Source organism: Bos grunniens, chromosome 10 (assembly GCF_055505025.1).
Source record: "Bos grunniens cultivar Pamir isolate PY7600 chromosome 10, Bosgru_T2T1.0, whole genome shotgun sequence".
Lineage (NCBI taxonomy): Eukaryota > Metazoa > Chordata > Mammalia > Artiodactyla > Bovidae > Bos > Bos grunniens.
This window is the reverse complement of record NC_141174.1, coordinates 31,797,130-31,815,932: the sequence shown is the minus strand read 5'-3', so window position 1 is coordinate 31,815,932 and position 18,803 is coordinate 31,797,130. Positions and strand designations below refer to the sequence as shown.

The window sequence follows — 18,803 nt, the reverse complement described above, 5'->3', positions numbered from 1 at the left end:
GGACTTGGAAAGGCACATGACTCCTCCTGGTCCTTTCCTGGCTTGGCAGCTAAGCTCTCTGGCTCTGCTTTGGGAATTGTTGAAGGGGTGTTTATCCACATCATCATCATCCATTGTCTTCAGCACCAGTAGCGGCTGCTGCTATTTAGCGTGTGCCATGTGACAGGCAGACTAACAGGCACTTTACATGCTGTTTTAAATCCTTACAAGCACCTTCTGCTCTAAGTGCTACTTATAGATAAGGAGTCTGAGACTCAGAAAGGTTACCTTGCCCAAGGTCATCTCATTTGGAAGTGGTAGAGCGGGAATTTAAGCCTATCAGTCAAGCCTATCAGCTCAAAGACTCCTTTCCAGCTTGCCTCTCACTAACTAGGTTTTTAAAATCCTTTATCACTGTGGAAATCCCACCCACACCCCACCTCCCAGCTTTTCTGAGGTGGGACAGGCATCTGCAGAGTCTGATAAACAGTCCAGGTTGAGAACCGCAGCACTTACTGGTCTGTGAAGCCCTCTGTGGAACAAGTGCAGTTACTTTATGGAAGCCTTGTAACAAGAATTCTTTGTTCTTTAAAGGACCCCTGAGTGATCTGTTGGCTTTTAAAGAGTGGAAAACAGTTTAATAAAAGGAGAGCGTGTTCCAGAAGGGCCTGGACTTTCTTGGTGTGTGGCTTCTGTGTGCACTGTCAGGGAGCAAGTATGTGAGGTGATGAAGTTCTGTGTGCTTAGTGGGTTGGCTTATTGATTTCACACCAGTGAAACGTTTCAAAAAGAAGCTTACTTCCAGACTTTCCCAGCCAGGGATGGTTTCTATGCCTGGTTTGTACATCTTTCTCTGCCCTGCATGTCCCAGTGTAAACCTCAGCAGCTTTGACCAGAGGAGCTTCTGCTAGGACGCACTCTGTCCTTTGCCTGCCCCTCAAATGAGCAGAGATTTAGTAAGTGGTTAGCGCAGCCAAGGAGGCCACCAGAGCCCTGTCCAGTGCATGCCAAGGTGCATCCTGGCTGTTTGGCGTAGTAGTCATCTTAGGAAATGTAAGCATATCCCCCTTTTCTATGAAAACTGCAAATTTAGACTTCTCCGTAAATGTGAAGCTTGAAAACTTGAGACTTCATATAAATTATTTTATTTTGAAAAGTCACTTTAGAATATCAGGTTCATCTACATAGAATCGATTTTCTCAATACAATAAACAATCTTAGATTCAATTCTAATTGTACTGTGCACAGAAAAGAGGATAATGTCTTCTGTTTTGAGAGGAAAGTAATAGTTCTTATATTGGGAAAGGAAATTCTAATTTAAATTTCTTTTCATAAAACTCCCATCTCCTCTAGGGAGAGACTTAATGTAGTCTACCTTTATTTGGAGGTTCCCCCTTCCCCAAGATTGTTAAAAGGATAAATATGTGCATCTTTATTTGGTATTAATGAACCACAATAAGAAAGGTATGTAGTCTTTAATTTGGGAGGTTTGGGTGACTAAGCTTAGGAACAAGAAATAATGTTCATAGAAGTCTTGATCCTGGACTGCAGATTCAAAGTGATTGCTTGAGAGTCTAAACAAATTCAGCTGTGCCACAGGAGATTAAACGTACTTGGCTAGATTTGTGCTAAATTTTCCAGGATATGGGTCTCACGGAGCCATGAAGAAATTCATTGGCTATTTGCACACATAGCCTCTTCCCCTGCCATCCTCTGGTGACAGCTGTCAGGGCACATCTCTAACAAGAGGACAGCTTTAGCAGAAATAATTCAAGTATACAAAACAAGACTTTATGGATTTTTATTTCAGTTGCTATGAATGATACTGATATATGTTTGCTTTGAGCTTTACCCTCCTAAGTGTGAAGTCAAGTATAGGTTTTAGTTAACATTTAGTTACTTAATGCTTGTACTGTTAATGTGAAAAAATTAAGTAAAGTCACCCCTTGATGATGTGTGATCCTGAAAGAAAGGGAGAGACTGTACCATTGAGACATATGAATAAGAGCCAAGTGTTTTCTTCAATATCCCAGTCTGTTTCCCAACCACACATTTTATCAGAATAGGTAACAAGTAAAAACACTGAGACTGGACAAGCACATGTTAAAAGTAGGAAGAAGGCAAGGGACCTGTGGTTCTGTGGGTGGAGGCACCTAGGGCCTTAAGCCTTGGGATACTTTTAGTACCAGGCTTCCCTGGTGGCTCAGTGATAAAGAATTCACCTGCCAATGCAGAAGATGTGGGTTTGATACCTGGGTCAGGAAGATCCCCTGGAGGAGGAAATGGCAACTCACTCCAGTATTCTTGCCTGGTGAATTCCATAGACAGAGGAGTCTTCTGGGCTACAGTCCATAGGGTTGCAAAGAATTGAACACCACTTAGTGACTCAACAACAACAACTTTTAGTACACGTAGGTGACCATGAGGTAAAAGGAATGAAAACAACTTTTTGACAAGTCTGTGAATCTTACTAGCTTTCATGACTTTGTGATATCAACCAAGATCTGCTTCCTAGGGCCTTCTTTTTTGAAGTGAGGTCTATAGACTGCAGCATCAGCTCCGTAAGGAGCTCAGTATCTTTGGCTTCACCTCAGATATACCAAATCAGGACCCGCATTTAGCTTCCCCAGGAAATTTGTATCCTTGTTAAAGTTTGAAAAGTACTGCTCTAGTCCTGGGTAGGAAGAGAACACACACACTCTCTCTCTATACCCTGATTTCCAAATGATGTTGAATCATTTCTAAAACTTAAGCATTTACTCTGAAGGAATTGTCTATCTTTGTGTCAAGTCAAATTTAATCATTCTTCTTAAAAATAATTTGATGTAACAGAAAGTGTAAAAGGTTACACTTTTTGGCTGAGGAATGAGAGAGATAGCATGGGAAGATTGCTGCCTGCTTCTGTTTGATAGTATGATAATATTATCTCATTGTCAGAATGTTATATTTAACTACAAGTCTAATCTTTCTATCAAGTATAAATAGTAATATCTTCATCAGAGTGTAGTTATAGAATAGTTAGTTATGTAAGTGTTTGGAAAGCTTAATCTCTACTAAGATTTCTCAACACTTTCTTAAAACTTTATTTAAATTCGAAAGAACTAACTTGGAGTAGAATGAATTTGTGGAATTCTTGGTGCTTTTGCTCTACACGCTGGCTTATAGTAAATCTCAGTCATAGTCTCATTTGATTGTTTGTATTAAAAGTGATAGTAGCATGTACTCTGTGGGCTTGTTTTGCTTGTGCCATAATTAAAACATATAATTTAAAGAAGTTACTTTATAATTTTCTTTGCATAGAGAAAATCTCTCCTGGCTTTAGAGAAAGAAGAGGAGGAAGAGAGAAGTAAAACTATAGAGAGTTTGAAGACAGCACTAAGGACGAAACCAATGAGGTAATGTTTTGCTAGGCAGCATGTACTGCTTGTCTCTTTTTCTTCTTTTCTACTTTCTTCCTCTTTTCTTTTTTCCCTTCCTTTTTCTTAATTTTTCTGCAATAGCCAAACTTTTGGGGTAGTCTTAAAATAAAAACATGTAATTAAACCATGGATGAAAGACCTTACATATTGAACATTCACTAAATTATTTTTCTTCAATTAAAAAAGATGTAGACAGGCATGAAGATGGCTAAAGTTAAAAATGGCAGACTAACAAGTGTTGGTACAGATGTGGAGAAATTGTAACCCTCATTCATTGATGGTGGGAATATAAAATGGTGCAACCACTTTAGAAAACAGCTAGACAGTTCCTCAGAATATTAAACGTTACGTTGCCATATGAACCAAACAGTGTTGCACCTTCTTGATATATAGCCAAGGGAAGTGAAAATATGTCCCCTAAAACCTTATATGTGAATTTCAGCATTATGTATAATAGCCAGAAATGGAAGCTATCCAAATTCTATCAACTGATGAATTCATAAGTAAAATGTGATATATCTATATAATGGAATACTTTTCAGCCATAAAAAGTAGTGGAGTACTGATGCATGCTACAACATGGATGGGCCTTGAAAATATTTATGCAAAGTGAAAGAAGCCAGACACAAAGGGCCACATATTGTATGATTCCGTTTATATGAAATATCCCCAAAAGGCCAGTCCATAGAGACAAAAAGATAAGTGGTTGCCTGGGGTTAGAAAGAGAGGGAAATGTTCTTTTAGGGTTGATTAGGAAGGGGTAATGGTTTTCTTGGGGTAATTAAAATGTTCGAAAATCAGATAGTGACCATGGTTGTACAACCCTGTGAATATATTAAAAATCACTGAATTATAATTTTGAAAGTGTGGATTTTATGGCATGTGAGTTATTGCTCAGTAAAACTGTTATAAAAGAGGGATTATCATCTACTGTATGCCTCCCACACCTTTATTAACACCTTTAAGGTTTGGTAGGATATGGGGTGCTTACAGGTGCATTTCATTAGAACAAGATCTAGCTTGGCTAGATCTTGGTCACATGGTTGGATGAAATGACTGGAAAATAAAGATTCCCTATATTTGACTATAAAATGATAAGAAAAATCTTCTGATTTCTCAAAAATTATATACAGTTGTATGACAGAAGTTTTCTAGCCTATTCTAACTGTTTTCCTCTGTATATGTGTTCCAAATTCTGAGATGTTAGTGGATGCCCAAGGCTAAATAAGTTTGGAAATTTCTGGAGTAATCTAGGTTTTGTTACTTTGAACTTTTCAAAAGGCTTAACCTGCAGATGTACCTTGTGAATTATTCTCATTGATTGACTTTAAAAATATTAGTATATAGTAATCAAGTATTGCTTTTATTTGTTTTATATATTGGGATTCCATATAACATGTCATACTAAAGGAGGGCTTTGCTATGAAACCTTAGGAAAATAGACTATCATTTGGCAAGTAAATACCCTGGAGTTTAGGGATGCTTTTTGATTTTCATTGGTGTGGGGCATGCTTGAGTCAGTGGTCAACACTTAAACGTGCCTGGAGACTGGATGCTATCCTAACACAGGATCAGCAGATGACTTTAACCTAAGGCAGATATCTGAGTGTCTTCTTGTTCCTCGTTTCCTATGGTTATAAGGTCTGTTAATTGGTTGTTTATATCAACTAAGATCTTTTCTAACTCAAATGGAGATTTTTTTTTCACACTTCTGGTTAGACCTGACCATTGGGTCTATGCCAAGGAAGAGGCCTCCAATTAAGAAGACTTCATCAATGTAAGCCTTCTGTTACTTTAGGAACTGCATCTTCTTACTTTCTCCTGACCACCACCCCCCTAAACTTTTCTCTTAAGGGCTATTAAAGAATTCCAAAGAGACTTAGGTCTGATGCACTTTAACCCTCTTCTCATGACAGGTTTGTAACCAGATTCATTGACTTGGATGGCCTGTCATGTATTCTCAACTTTCTAAAGACCATGGACTACGAGACCTCAGAGTCTCGAATACATACCTCTCTCATTGGATGTATAAAGGCGCTAATGAACAACTCTCAAGGTCGGGCTCATGTCCTGGCTCATTCTGAGAGTATTAATGTTATTGCTCAGAGTCTGAGCACAGAGAACATTAAGACGAAGGTGGCCGTGCTGGAAATCTTGGGCGCTGTGTGCCTGGTTCCCGGGGGCCACAAGAAGGTTCTGCAGGCCATGCTGCACTACCAGAAGTATGCCAGCGAGAGAACCCGCTTTCAGGTGGGTGCTGCCATGCCACGTCTTCATTCCTGCCTCATGACAGGTGCCTTTCCTGGCCTATGGGTGGTGGTGGTGGGGAGGGTGCCTAACTTGAAATCTCCCCCTGTGGTGAGCATTCATATGTGGCTTCAAATATTTCCTTCCTCTTGGGTAAAGAGTAGAATATTCTTTCTGTAGTTGGTCATATGGGGTTGTGGATTTCCAGTAGTCCTCCCCTCTTACCTGCAGTTTTGCTTTCCACAGTGCTAATGACCCGTGATCAACTGCTGTTTGAAAGTATTAAATGGAAACGTCTAGAAATAAACAATTCATAAGTTTTAAATTGTGCAGCTGTTGTGAGTAATGTGATGAAATTTCATGCCATCCTGCTCCGTCCCTTCCAGGATGTGAATCATCCCTTTGTCTAGTATACCCACAATTTATACACCACCCAGCTGGTAATGAAGGAAAAAAACAAAGTCTATATAGGAGAATATATAGGGTTCAGTACTACCCACAGCTTCAGACATCTACTGGGGATGTTAGAACACATCCCTTGTGGAGAAGGGAAGACTGTTGCACTGAATTTAAAAATGTAGCCCTCCCTCCTTTCTACACATTATATAATACACTTTTCAATCCACTAAATGGGTGTTCTCTGAAAATTTTACAGATTGCCAGTCTTGATTTAGGATCAATATAAACAGTGAAATTATGTCACCATGTTTTTTATACTCAGAAAAAGCAAGTTAAATTAACGAAGCACAACCTTTTGTGTTAATACTTTGTACACACGTATGTATAAACATATATGATGTAAGAATTTTGAAAGTAGAGTTTTTAGGACTAATCTTAAGGGGAAAAGGTAGCTTTCTATGGATCAATGTAATTTTGACTCAACACAAGGTTTTAAAAATTAACTTCTGAGTATTAAAAAATTAATAAAATGAGTGTAAGGTAGTAACTATTCAGTCCTTTGTTTTCGTATTTGTATCCTTGGTAGACGTTAATTAATGACTTGGACAAGAGCACGGGGCGGTATCGAGATGAAGTGAGTCTTAAGACTGCCATCATGTCCTTCATTAATGCAGTGCTAAGCCAAGGCGCAGGAGTGGTAAGAGCCTTCTGTGTCACAATCTAAAACATATTATTAAAGAACAATTAAAAAAATACTTACAAGTATGTTCTCTAAAGAGCTTAAAAATGTATTCCATCACCCTTCTACTTTCAGGAAAGTTTGGACTTTAGACTTCATCTTCGCTATGAATTTCTGATGTTGGGAATTCAGCCTGTAATAGATAAATTAAGGGAACATGAAAATTCAACATTAGATAGGTAAGTCACACTGTTACGACAGGAGATAGCTCATGTGTTTTCCATGTGTGTAGTGCCAGTCTGAACTACTTGTGACCTAAGGAACTTGTACCAGAATGTTAGACCAGGTAATGATGTTTTTATTAGTAAGACTTCCTACATGAAAGAAGCAGCAGATTGTGTAGAGAACTTAGTGTAGGTTTTGAGATTAAACAGGAATCCATATCCTCGTGCTGCTGCCTACTTGCTTTGTGTTCTGATCCAGTTACTCAATTTTTGTGAACCTTACTGTTTCTATACCTGAAGAAATATGATGATGATGACACTATCTTTAAGGGCTCTTATGAAATGTTACTGTAAAACATGTGGAATCACATGGCATCTTTGATAGATATTCTGTGAATGTTAATATCCACTTCCCTGTTCCTTTGCTTGTCTGCAAATTTTACGATTTCTAACATAGCCTACAAGTTTTCAGATCTTTCCTTCTACCACTCTTCTCCCTCATTCATGCACGCCACCACGCTTCTTTTCTTAATAGTCCATGATCATGTAGACTTGCCGCAGGGCATTTGCACCTGCTGTTTCCTCAGCATTAAAAGATTGTCCCACAGATGTCCAAATTGCTTGTTCCTGCGCAGCGAGATCTTGTCCAGTCGCTGTGTTCACATTCTTTACCTTACCGCACCTCCATCATTCTCTACTCCCTTTACCTGCATGTATTTGTCTCCACAGAACTAATCATTCCCAGTATCAGTAGTTAGGGGCTCAGTAAATATTTGTATGAATAAGTAAAAGGCATGACCATTGCTTTGTAATCTTTAATTCAGTGGTCAAGCAATTACTTATATGGACTTATTTTTCCATGAAGAGATTCTGTGAGTAGAATCTGGATTTGGTTGCTTTTGGATTGTAAACTTTTATGAATTGTCTTCTACGTGCCAGGCCTCCTAGGCTTTTAGATTTGTCTCTTGTAATGATCTCATTTCAGATAAATGGTGTCTTTTTTCCTTAGCACATAGTTAAGGGAAGGCATTTTAATTCTGTTGTGATACTTCTTTTAGAGATATCTCTGAAATTTTAGGAAAGGTCTTAGTATTTATGTCCTGATTCCTATGTGCCTGTGTTTATAGGATGTTCTACTTTTAATAAATTGTCTTTGTCTTTCAGGCATTTAGATTTTTTTGAAATGCTCCGAAATGAAGATGAGCTAGAATTTGCCAAAAGATTTGAACTGGTACGTATACTTACAATTATTCTGTTTTGACTCGGCAGCTCACAAATTTCCCTGTTGTAATGTGTGTCGTAGAGTTGTGTAATGTAAGAGCAAAATCACATTTCTGTTTTGCTACCTAAGTGGCAGGATTAGGTTCTATTTACCTTGGATTTGCTTACCTTACCTTGTAGGAATTGAAGAACTTGAATGCTTGATTTAGATTTCTTTTCTATATGAAACAGGTTCACATAGACACAAAAAGTGCTACTCAGATGTTTGAGCTGACCAGGAAGAGGCTCACCCATAGTGAAGCTTACCCTCACTTCATGTCCATCTTGCACCACTGCCTCCAAATGCCTTGTGAGTGTTTGTGATTTACATGTGTTTGTGAATGCTGGGACATCATTCAGAGGTCTCTGTCATCTGAACAGTGTGGCTTAGGTTGGGTGCACACCAGGGATTCCAAACCTCGGTTTTGTGACAGCCCAGTGTGTCTGCGGGCTTCCCTGGTGGCTCAGTGGTAAAGAACTGGCCTACCGATGCAGGAGACACGGGTTCCATCCCTGGATCAAAAGATCCCCTGGAGAAGGAAATGGCAACCCATTCCAGTATTCTTGCCTGGGAAATCTCATGGGCAGAGGAGCCTGGTGGGCTACAGTCCATGCAGTCTCAGAGTCAGACATGACTTAGTGACTAAACAACAACAGCAAAGTTGTTGCACAGTTTAAGGGGTGTTGCAAAGCTCTCAGAATAAAATGAATTATGCCTTGCTTTGATTTTAAAAATAAATATATGCCTTACAACACATGTACAAGGGGATAAAAAGTACCTCTCAATCATGTAAATGATCAGTGATCATTGAGTGTCAGATTCCAGATATTTGGGAAGGGTGGTAAACATCTGTCTGGTTCTGTGACTCTGGTGGGTGACCCCTGTTGAAAAATATTCATTAAAGTTTTGAAACCACTTGAAGTATTTCCACTGTTCTTTTCTTTTTTAGACAAGAGAAGTGGCAACACAGTTCAGTACTGGCTACTCCTAGACAGAATTATACAGCAAATAGTTATTCAGAATGACAAAGGTCAAGACCCTGACTCCACACCTTTGGAAAACTTTAATATCAAGAATGTCGTCAGGATGTAAGTTGCTTCTTTTTGCTGCCCTTGAGATAACAGCAACAATGTAAGACATTTGTTTTATCTTACTTCAAAATAGCAGTTGGGAGAACTAAAGTGTTCTGGAGGTCAGATATGATGAGTTCCTATATGTATACATGTAATATATATATGTAACCTCTGGATTTAAAATGGGTCTCAAGCATGCTGAGGACTTGCTTTGTGTTAAACAATTTTTGTACCTAGAGAGCATGCATTTAGCAGTCGGTCTTTTGTGCTTTTTGTAATGAATGCTCCTTTAACTTTTATACAGGTTGGTTAATGAAAATGAAGTTAAGCAGTGGAAAGAACAAGCAGAAAAAATGAGAAAAGGTAAATGATGAGGTCCTGACAAGAAAAAAGGTGGTGTTACTGGTTATTGGACAGCTGTCCTTACTGTATATTTTAGAAATTTGCACTGATGCTTCTTATTGACATTGGTGCATAAACAGCCTTTTCCCACCATCATGTCTTAAGGGCAGTGCCTAGTTTTTCTTGAATCGGACTATCTTAGTTGTCATGTTGATTCCTCAATATTTTATCCTTTTATTATAATGATCTGCATTTTTTAAGCATGTGCTGTTCAGTATTCATTAATTCAGATTTTCTTAACTACCGTTCATGCCAACCTTCCTCATAACTGCTCTTTAAAGCACACTGGATTTTAAGAAATATAATAAGGGACACCCAGGGATTACCCAGAATTTTAAAAGCAAAGTTCAAGCCACTTGGTTTCAGCAGTCCAGTTCTCCAGTTGACCTTAATTTGGCACCAGTTACAAAAAGAGAAATCATGCAGAAAATCACTGACCATTGTAGACGTACATGTTATGAAATGTTAACAGGCCAGCTATTGATGAGTGTCTCAATATGTCTTTGATATCAACACTTAGCATCAAGTAACTTGGGGGGTCATGCCCATCACCATGACAACAATTCACAGAATGGATGGAACTTTTCTCCTCCTTAAAAATTAGCAAGTTAAAGTTGGACCCTTTGAGAAAACAGTCATACTCCTGGCCACTACTCTTCATTATGCTGGCACACTGACTTCCTTTTCCCTATCCAAGTGATGCATTCACACCAGTGACATACAATAGCACTCGCCTCGATATTCAATGTGTTGAAAAGCTAGTCCACAAGATGCTGAAGCATTTCCTTTCCTCATATCACATTTTGTCCATTGAGCAGAAAAGCAGTCTCACCACTGGTACTGGAAAATACAGAATATGAAGTTCTATTATATTATGGGTTCCTCGTGTGAATTCAGATTGGTCTTAAATAAGTGAGGTTGCACATACATTTTTATAAATTAATTCCGGAAACTGCTACAGAAAGAATAGAGACACTGGTTTACCCTAACTTGTAGGGTAAAGAGAGAGTTACACCAGAGAAGATGGTCAATGAATGAGTGATGTTTTGGGGATATACCCTGAAGACTAAGGTGTGTGAGTTGAAGAGAGTACTTAGGACATAAGCCTGGGAGTCATTCATGTAGCAGGAATGTCCTGAATGGCTGCCAGGTCAAGTGCTATACTGAGCTCTGGGTCTGAGTCTCAGACTGCCCCTGACTGCTGTGTGAGTAGGCTAAGTCCTTTACTCTTCCAGTCTATCTCTACAAAGTCAAGCTCGAACCTAATAGGGTTGTTATGAAGATTAAATGAAAAATACAAGGACTTTAGCATAGAGCCTGGCATTTATTACTTGCCTAATAAATGGTAGAGGGCTTCCCTGATGGCTCTGCAGTAAAGCATACAGTTGCAATGCAGGAGACCATCTACAATGCAGGAGACGTGGGTTCGATCTCTGGGTCAGGAAGATCCCCTGGAGAAGGAAATGAGAACTGACTCTAGTATTCTTGCCTGGGAAATTCCATGGACAGAGGAGCCTGGCTGTCTACTGTCCGTGGCATCTGAAGACTTGGACATGACTTAGCAATTAAACCACCACCAATAAATGGTAGAAAGTTTTGTAGGATTTAAGCAGTTGAGGTGGTGCTACAGGAAATGGCCGAGGTCAGTCAGAGCAAAGTTCCTAAGCCCTGTCCCTTATCTATAGAATAGACTCCTGGAATGGGATCTGGGGGTTCTGAAATGTTAAAGTCTCTCAAGTGGTTCTGAGGCTTGGTCAGATTTGTCAAAGGCTAGTGACGACTGAAGTGACTTAGCAGCAGCAGCAGCAGCAGTGACCAGTGATAGGAAGTCAGGTCTTAAACAGTTGTCAAAGAGGAATGAACTGGAGATAGAAGAAGGAAAGGGAGATACAGTGGGGTAGTTTTTAGATGTTGCTGAAGAAGTCAGGGAAGCATCCGTAGAGTGGTAGATGTAGGTTGATGGTTATCTTAACTCCAAGGCTGGTAAAATCCAAGGAGTTTAGTGACTTGAACCCTTCTCTGCAAACTCTGACTTTGGAGGACTCAGAAGAGAGAAAGTAAGAGACAGAGAGAAAGCAAGTATTTAAATGTGTTATCAAATTCAGAAACAGAGCCCAACACCGTATAGCTCTGTCCCAGTGGGTTCTATCTCTAGTGGATTTATTGATATAAAAAGACTAGGGATTGGGACCAAGTATTTGAAATAAAAATGTGCAGCCTAAACCTCATTCGTCCTCTTCCAAAGAGCATCACTCTTGTCAGTGCTAGAGGCAGCAGGTGTGTTGGCAGCATAAGCAAACGTTATGCGGAATGGGATGCATTGTTCCATTATAGCAGGACTGGGGGAGTCAGTGGAACCACAGCTAAGAGCTAAAATTTTTCTTCTCTTATGGTTCTCATGCTCAGCAGGTAATCCTGCCCTGAAGGTGTTTAATGCTGAGATGATAAAATTTGCCCTTCCAAATTTTAATAATTGTTGTGCCAGAGCATACAGCACTTCAAGTCCAAAGGGCCCTCGAGGGGAGTGGGAGCAATGGCTTCACGTTGGGACAAACCTTGGGTCTGGCAGCCGCACTTCCTCCCAGAGCAGGATCCTCCCTTTCAGCCCCTCCACTAGTTGGACCTGAGCCAGCAAACCTAGCTAATGAACACTGGCCTTCTCTCGTTCCCATTTTTAAGTTGTGAAAAGAAGTCCTATTAATAGTCACTTTCCATAGGGTGACTAAAGGACCATTTCTAGGACAGAATTCTGAATTAAATACCAAGCAGGCTGTGTTCACCTCCACAGACAGCTGCTCATGCTTGTGTCCCCTCTTTGACACTGTGACTGGAGGGCCTCATCCGCCTATTACAGATGCAGTTGATAAAGTTGTTCATGCAAAGCCCCCTAAGCACGAGCACCATTGAGCCCATGAGTTGCTCCCTTCGATAGAGAAGAGGAATGATATTTGCCTAATAAAGAGCCTCCCAGTCAACCTCAGTCAATTTTCTGTTTGGAGAAAAATGCTTCAGCTTTGAAGAGTATACCATTTTCATGTCCAATTGTTTTCCTGTGTAGAGCACAATGAGTTACAACAGAAGTTGGAAAAGAAAGAGCGAGAATGTGATGCCAAGACCCAGGAGAAGGAAGAGATGATGCAGACCTTAAATAAAATGAAAGAGAAACTGGAAAAAGAGACCACCGAGCACAAGCAAGTGAAGCAGCAGGTGGCGGACCTCACGGCCCAGCTGCATGAGCTCAGCAGGGTAAGGCCACCGGCCCAGGGCCAGGTCTCCATGGCTGGGCAGCTGCTGATGCCTCACTCAGCCCGGAGCCCCATCCTTACGTAGTCAGCTCTGTGGGCAGGAAGAGAGCCTGAACCTTCTACTGACCCACCACAGTGGTTATACAACCTGCTGCCTCTGCTGACCCTGCACATTAGCAGAGATGGTTGAGGGTGTTCGTTCTCCAATGCAGATCCTCTCACAAGAGTGAGGAAATCACATTAGCTTCTTAAAATGAAAACTTGTTATCATCAAAATCAAACTGGAGGATGGTACCAGTAGTGAGAGGCGTAGAGCACCATGTACAAGTCCATTTGGCTCAACTGCCCTTAAAGCCCACAATCTCAGATGTGTGAATTTCTCTATAACATACATGGTAGGCAGAGTTTCAGAATCTCACAATCGTCCAGTGAATTTACTTCTCCCATTGATCTTGCCTTTTCCTATTTTTATTTTTCAGAGGGCTGTCTGTGCTTCACTCCCAGGTGTATCCTCACCTGGAGCCCCCGGGGGACCCTTTCCTTCCTCTGTGCCAGGGTCTCTCCTCCCTCCCCCACCACCCCCACCTCTGCCAGGTGGAATGGGTCCTCCTCCGCCTCCTCCCCTCCCCCCAGGAGGCCCCCCTCCTCCCCCAGGGCCTCCTCCCTTGGGGGGAATCATGCCACCTCCTGGTGCCCCCCTGGGTCTGGCACTCAAGAAGAAGAACATTCCTCAGCCCGCAAATGCCCTGAAATCCTTCAACTGGTCTAAGCTGCCTGAGGTAAGCCGTTTGTTCACATTTGCCATCTCATGGACTGCATTAGCAGCCTACCGTGTTGTCCCTGACAGGGAGACAGCCCTGTCTCTCCAATGGTTTCATTTTCTCACATAGACTTGGGGTTCTCACTAGCTCAGATATTTAAGTGATAAAGCTTCTGAAATAAATGACATGTTATTTAAAGCCAGCTCATTCTGAGCATCTGGTAAGCGAAAAAATTGGGAGAGCAGCACTTTAAAAAAAAATAACTGCATCTGTTCTTTTTGTGTCTAACTATAAACCCCAGCACTTATTAACTTGATGTTTGCAGAACAAACTGGAAGGAACAGTATGGACCGAGATTGATGATACAAAAGTCTTCAAAGTTCTAGATCTTGAAGACCTGGAAAGAACTTTCTCTGCTTATCAAAGACAACAGGTAAGAGCTTGTGCCCTCCAGATGCTGAAACGGTTAAGAAGTTCATGTTCTTGTGCATGATCCCTGGGCCATCTGCCTTAACCATACTGTGATGGGCATCTTAAGTCTAGGCCATTTGGTCTACCCTGAGATGTCCCTGCAAATAGCATAACACTTGGGGCTGCATGTGTGACTAGGTGCCTGTGTGTGTGTGTGCCTGCACGTGTGCATGTGTGTACATGTTGAAGGCATACAAGCTCCTTGTTGGAGAGAATCGTAGTCTGGTGTGTGTCTACAACCTTGTCTCCACTGGTGGAAGGAGTCTGTATCTTCTTGTCACTTGTGCTTAGTCACAGGGGTCGCCAGGTGAAGATATTAGTAGAAGAATTACCTAACTTGTAGTGTGACCTCCCAGTGTTCATTTCTGAAGCTGTTTTAGTTATACATATATATCTCAAGGGGTTATTATCAGAAATGGAGTGCCTTTTTTATTTTTAGGACATTTTTGTTTTCTTTTTTTTAACGATGTTGTGTTTTATTTCTACTGTACAGCAGAGTGACTCAGTTATGCATATATTTATTCTTTTTCATATTCCTTTCCATTATGGTTTGCAACAGGGTATTGAATATGCTCCCTGTGCTATACAGTAGAACATTGTGATAGGGCTGTTGAGTAGAAGGAATCTTCAAAAGTCTGGGCGATGGGAAGTGACTATAAGTCGGCAGCTTGATAGAACCTAGGGGGATGTTTTTACTCCATCAGGAATATGATCAATTCAGAAGCGCAGCCGTGAAGGCTGAGCAACTGTGGAGATGGCAATGGGACAAACAGGACCCGAGGCATTTCTGAAAAGTGAGCAATGTGATGGTCATGAGAACGTGCGATTTGATGTGGCCGAGTAGGCAGCATCATGTCGTGAGCACTGGTCACATCTGTGTGGTACCTTTCACTCCTCCAGAGGACCTCTTAGTAGAATTCACAGCCAAGTGGCTTGGTGCCAAGAGTCTCAGAAAAACAAGGAAAAGGTAGAGTGGGGTCTTAGTCAATGGGAGATCTGGGAAGGGGAAAAGTGAGTCCCAGAGCATAAGGAAAAAAGCTCTTAAGAGTGACTGGGGGAGAGAAAGGCTGAGGAGGAGCAGACTGCGTCTTAAACAGGAAGAGGCAGAGGCCAGGCGTCTGTGCAGGGGCTTTCCTCAGGCTTTACCCGGAGGGCCTTACCTCCTGCGTGAACCACGCCCAGGGTGGAGCATCCTCAGACAAGCAGCAGACTTCCTAGTCTGCTGAGGCTTGGCCTGGTTCCCAAGAGTGTCTCAGAACAGAACTGCCAAGCCCTGAGGGAGAATAGGGACTGAGGCTGGAGAGAAACAACATCTGAGGGTTTTCTTTTTCAAAATGGCCTTTGATGAAACTAAAATTGAGAAGGAAAAGTAGTATGTCTTTTAGCTAGAATATTTTCCCTTAAGTGAGGGAACACTTCCTTGTGGTACCCTTTATGCTATTTTAATAAAGTACAAAAATGCAGGTGGTTGCCTGCCATGACAGCATGACTCCAAAATAGGAGCTCTCAGCCTGGCCTCCACAAAAGTATGAAGGCAAACTTGTGCAGTGTCATACATGCCAAATAAAGGAAAATGAAGAAAAAGAAGATAGGACGTTGTCCAGTTGAAAGCAAGATACCTCATCTTTCAAGGGCCAAACAAAGGATGTGTCGAGAGCTCTTGCATGGCTGGTACTTGCACCATACTCACTGCAGAATGGTCACAACAGGCCTCTTCCACCCTCTCACACACACTCTCTCTCTCTGCTATCCCAGGAAGGTTTATTCTGGGCTCTTGAGGACATTTTAGCCAGTTTCCAGTAGATTCAAATACTCTTCTGACTTCATTGCACATTCCATTGATTCCCTACTTCAGTTTCAGTCATTAATACTGGCCCATTCTGGTTGCCTAAGATGAAGGTTTGGGAACTTAGAGAAGTAAATAAAAGGAAGAGAAAACAGCATCTATTCAAATGATGCTATTCAAGTCTGAGCTTGTGGATCACATTTACTGTGAAGGCAGGTGGTTGAAAGACCCAAGTTTACAAGACTCATAATTAACTGCCTTTCAACAGAAGGTGCAGAAGGATGCTGCCAAAATGCTCTGAGACAAATATGTGGACAGCTCTCAAGAGCTCCAAGAGACAGGGTTGCAGAAAGCCTAGCAATTGGGTAATTGTCTCCTAGCAACCAATTGCTGTTTAAGTAATCAGTAGTCATGCCAGTCAGGCTAGACCAGAACATTTCAGTTGCAGTTAACACTAAGTCGTAGACTGGTAAGTAGAATCATTTGTGACATTTCCAAGAGTGCTTCCCGGAGAAAATTTTCAGCACACTTGCTCAGCTGATTCAAGTTATGTTTCTCCTCTTGGTATAAGAATATGAGATTGGAATTTTTAAACCATAAATGTGTTTCCCAAGTGAAGGTAATTTCAACCATTCCATTGAATTTATTGAATGTTGAAAGACAGAAAATTGAAAGATGAAAGCAGTCTAGTTAGGAGCACACAGGATAAAGGAAACAGGGTTTCTGTCATTATGTCCCCTAATCTTATAACTAATGGCAGCATCAAAAACCTGTGCATTTTCATTTTAATCTTGGCGATGCTCTATATAATTGTTATCACACTGAAACTGCTCTCTTTTCTACTCCCAAATGAATACTGGGAACCTTTTTTTTTTTTCCTGTAATATCTTCTCTTTCTTCCCTCCAGAGCTATATAACCCTGACCAAGCTCTCAGGATTTCAGCCAGTTATGTGACCAAGTAAATTTCTCAGAGAGGCAAAGAGTACATGAATACCATTGTCTGTGTACATGTAACAGGAACACTACACAGAGTAAGATTTTGAAAAAAAATTTTAAGCTTCAGATTATTATAATGTAGGTGAACACTGATTAATGCCATTTAGGAGAGATTTTATATATATAAATGTACACACACACACAAGATATGCCCTGTTGATATGAGAAATATTGAGTCATTAAAAACTGAACAGATATTTACACTGTCTTTAAGTCCAGTTTTAAGAACAAGACCACTTCTATTCAGGATTTTTTTTTTTCCAGTGTAAATATCAAAGGTGTGCAGAACTGAATATGTAAGCTTATGTAGTACACGAAATGGAATTTAATAGCATGCAGTTATTTCCCTGCTCACATTCCAGAAGTTCATTTAAAAGTCAATGTCCTAAATCTCAGAACCTCTTTTCCTCCCTGAAACTGTGTTACACGTGATTTCTAAGCCAGCCACAAAAGACTTATTTTAACACATAATGTAGCACATTGCATATTAGCACTATTTCAGATACATTTGAACTATTTATCTTCATTTTGTGGGAAATTTTCATCTTGAGATGTTATAAATTCAATCTCCCTATCTATGCAGTTGGTAGAGTGAAAATGAACTGGAGTTACTATATCTAAAGGAAGACGTATTTCTGTCACAACAAATGAGCAACTGGCTGTCTCCATTCCTCTTCTTCACTCTGCCTGGGGACACCCCTTCTTCATAGTTCTATTATCAGCACATAGTATTTCAAAGCCTTCTGCTCTGACAGAGAACAAAAGATAACCACTCTCCTTGGCTTAGAATCTGACTCTCCTCCTAACATGTAATATACAAGTTGTTGGGGTCATTCTTGGGGTCCCATTTGTAATATTCCGTGGTATCTTCTGATTTATCTTATGGATGGGCAAAGAAATTTCCTTTTTTATTCTTTTTACATATTTTTTTATTCTGTATCTCTAGTTTCTAACATTGAACAATTATATGATTTAGGACAATGATTCAATAAGCTTGATCTTTAGCCATGGCACATGAAGGCAGAAGGTAAAAACTGTAAATAGTGGTTTTTCTTAGTTCCACAGTAGATGGTAGAAGTTCTATAGCTAGACAACATGGTAAGAGTTAATCAAATACAGGGTTTTATTTAAATATTAGTGCATGCATTTCTCTGGACAGGGATCTCTAGCTTTTATCAGAATTACAAAGGGATCTCAACCTCAAAAAGATTAAGAACCATTCATGTAAAAGTTGTCTTTGTCTATAAAATGGTGAGTCATTATTACATGGTGAAACCCTATCTATAGGAATTTATCAGCACTGGTTCCTGAAAATACAAGCTCTGATTTCCTATTTATTTTCCAAATCCTAATCCCTGTACCAAAAATCGTCTGGAAAAATCAGGCATCCTGTTGGGTGGAGCCAAATGTAGACAGTGCTGTCATGTTTGGCCAAACCAATTAGTGAATCATTTAGTTTCAAAGAGAATATTAACTTATTTGAAATAAGCCTGGAAACATAATTATTTTTAACATTTTCCATCTAAGAAACTTTGTGATTTTATTTACAATGTGATGATTAAAGGACTCTTAAAAAGGGGGAATCTCAAGACCTCCAATTAGCCAAACTCTCCCATGGCATTCCTCATCCTCACCTTGCAAAAGATAAGATAAATTACTTTGCTATTAACGGTTACACTTAGTGCTGCTGCTGGTTATAAACAGGAGATCTTGACCAACTGTGCTTCAGCTCAACTGAAAAGCAGAGCAATGGCCAAAGAAATGGACTTGATCATTGTCTCGAAAGGTAAAATAATTGTAATGTATGACAGCTTCCAAGTGTTGAGCTCATAAAAATGTGACAGGTACTGTACAAAATAC

General features: G+C 40.4%; 1 protein-coding gene across 12 annotated transcripts in view; it reads left to right on the top strand.

The window, feature by feature from the left end:
• Positions 1-18,803, top strand: part of DAAM1 (dishevelled associated activator of morphogenesis 1) — a 182,812-nt gene that overhangs the window by 127,961 nt on the left and 36,048 nt on the right. For all 12 annotated transcript variants that reach the window (XM_086320447.1, XM_086320442.1, XM_086320450.1 and 9 more), the window contains 11 exons: positions 3,280-3,374; positions 5,315-5,648; positions 6,631-6,741; positions 6,859-6,962; positions 8,112-8,178; positions 8,400-8,517; positions 9,158-9,296; positions 9,586-9,644; positions 12,742-12,929; positions 13,408-13,707; positions 14,015-14,122. In XM_086320447.1, coding sequence (XP_086176573.1) covers positions 3,280-3,374; positions 5,315-5,648; positions 6,631-6,741; positions 6,859-6,962; positions 8,112-8,178; positions 8,400-8,517; positions 9,158-9,296; positions 9,586-9,644; positions 12,742-12,929; positions 13,408-13,707; positions 14,015-14,122 — 1,623 coding nt within the window. The remainder of the gene's footprint in view (positions 1-3,279; positions 3,375-5,314; positions 5,649-6,630; positions 6,742-6,858; positions 6,963-8,111; positions 8,179-8,399; positions 8,518-9,157; positions 9,297-9,585; positions 9,645-12,741; positions 12,930-13,407; positions 13,708-14,014; positions 14,123-18,803) is intronic.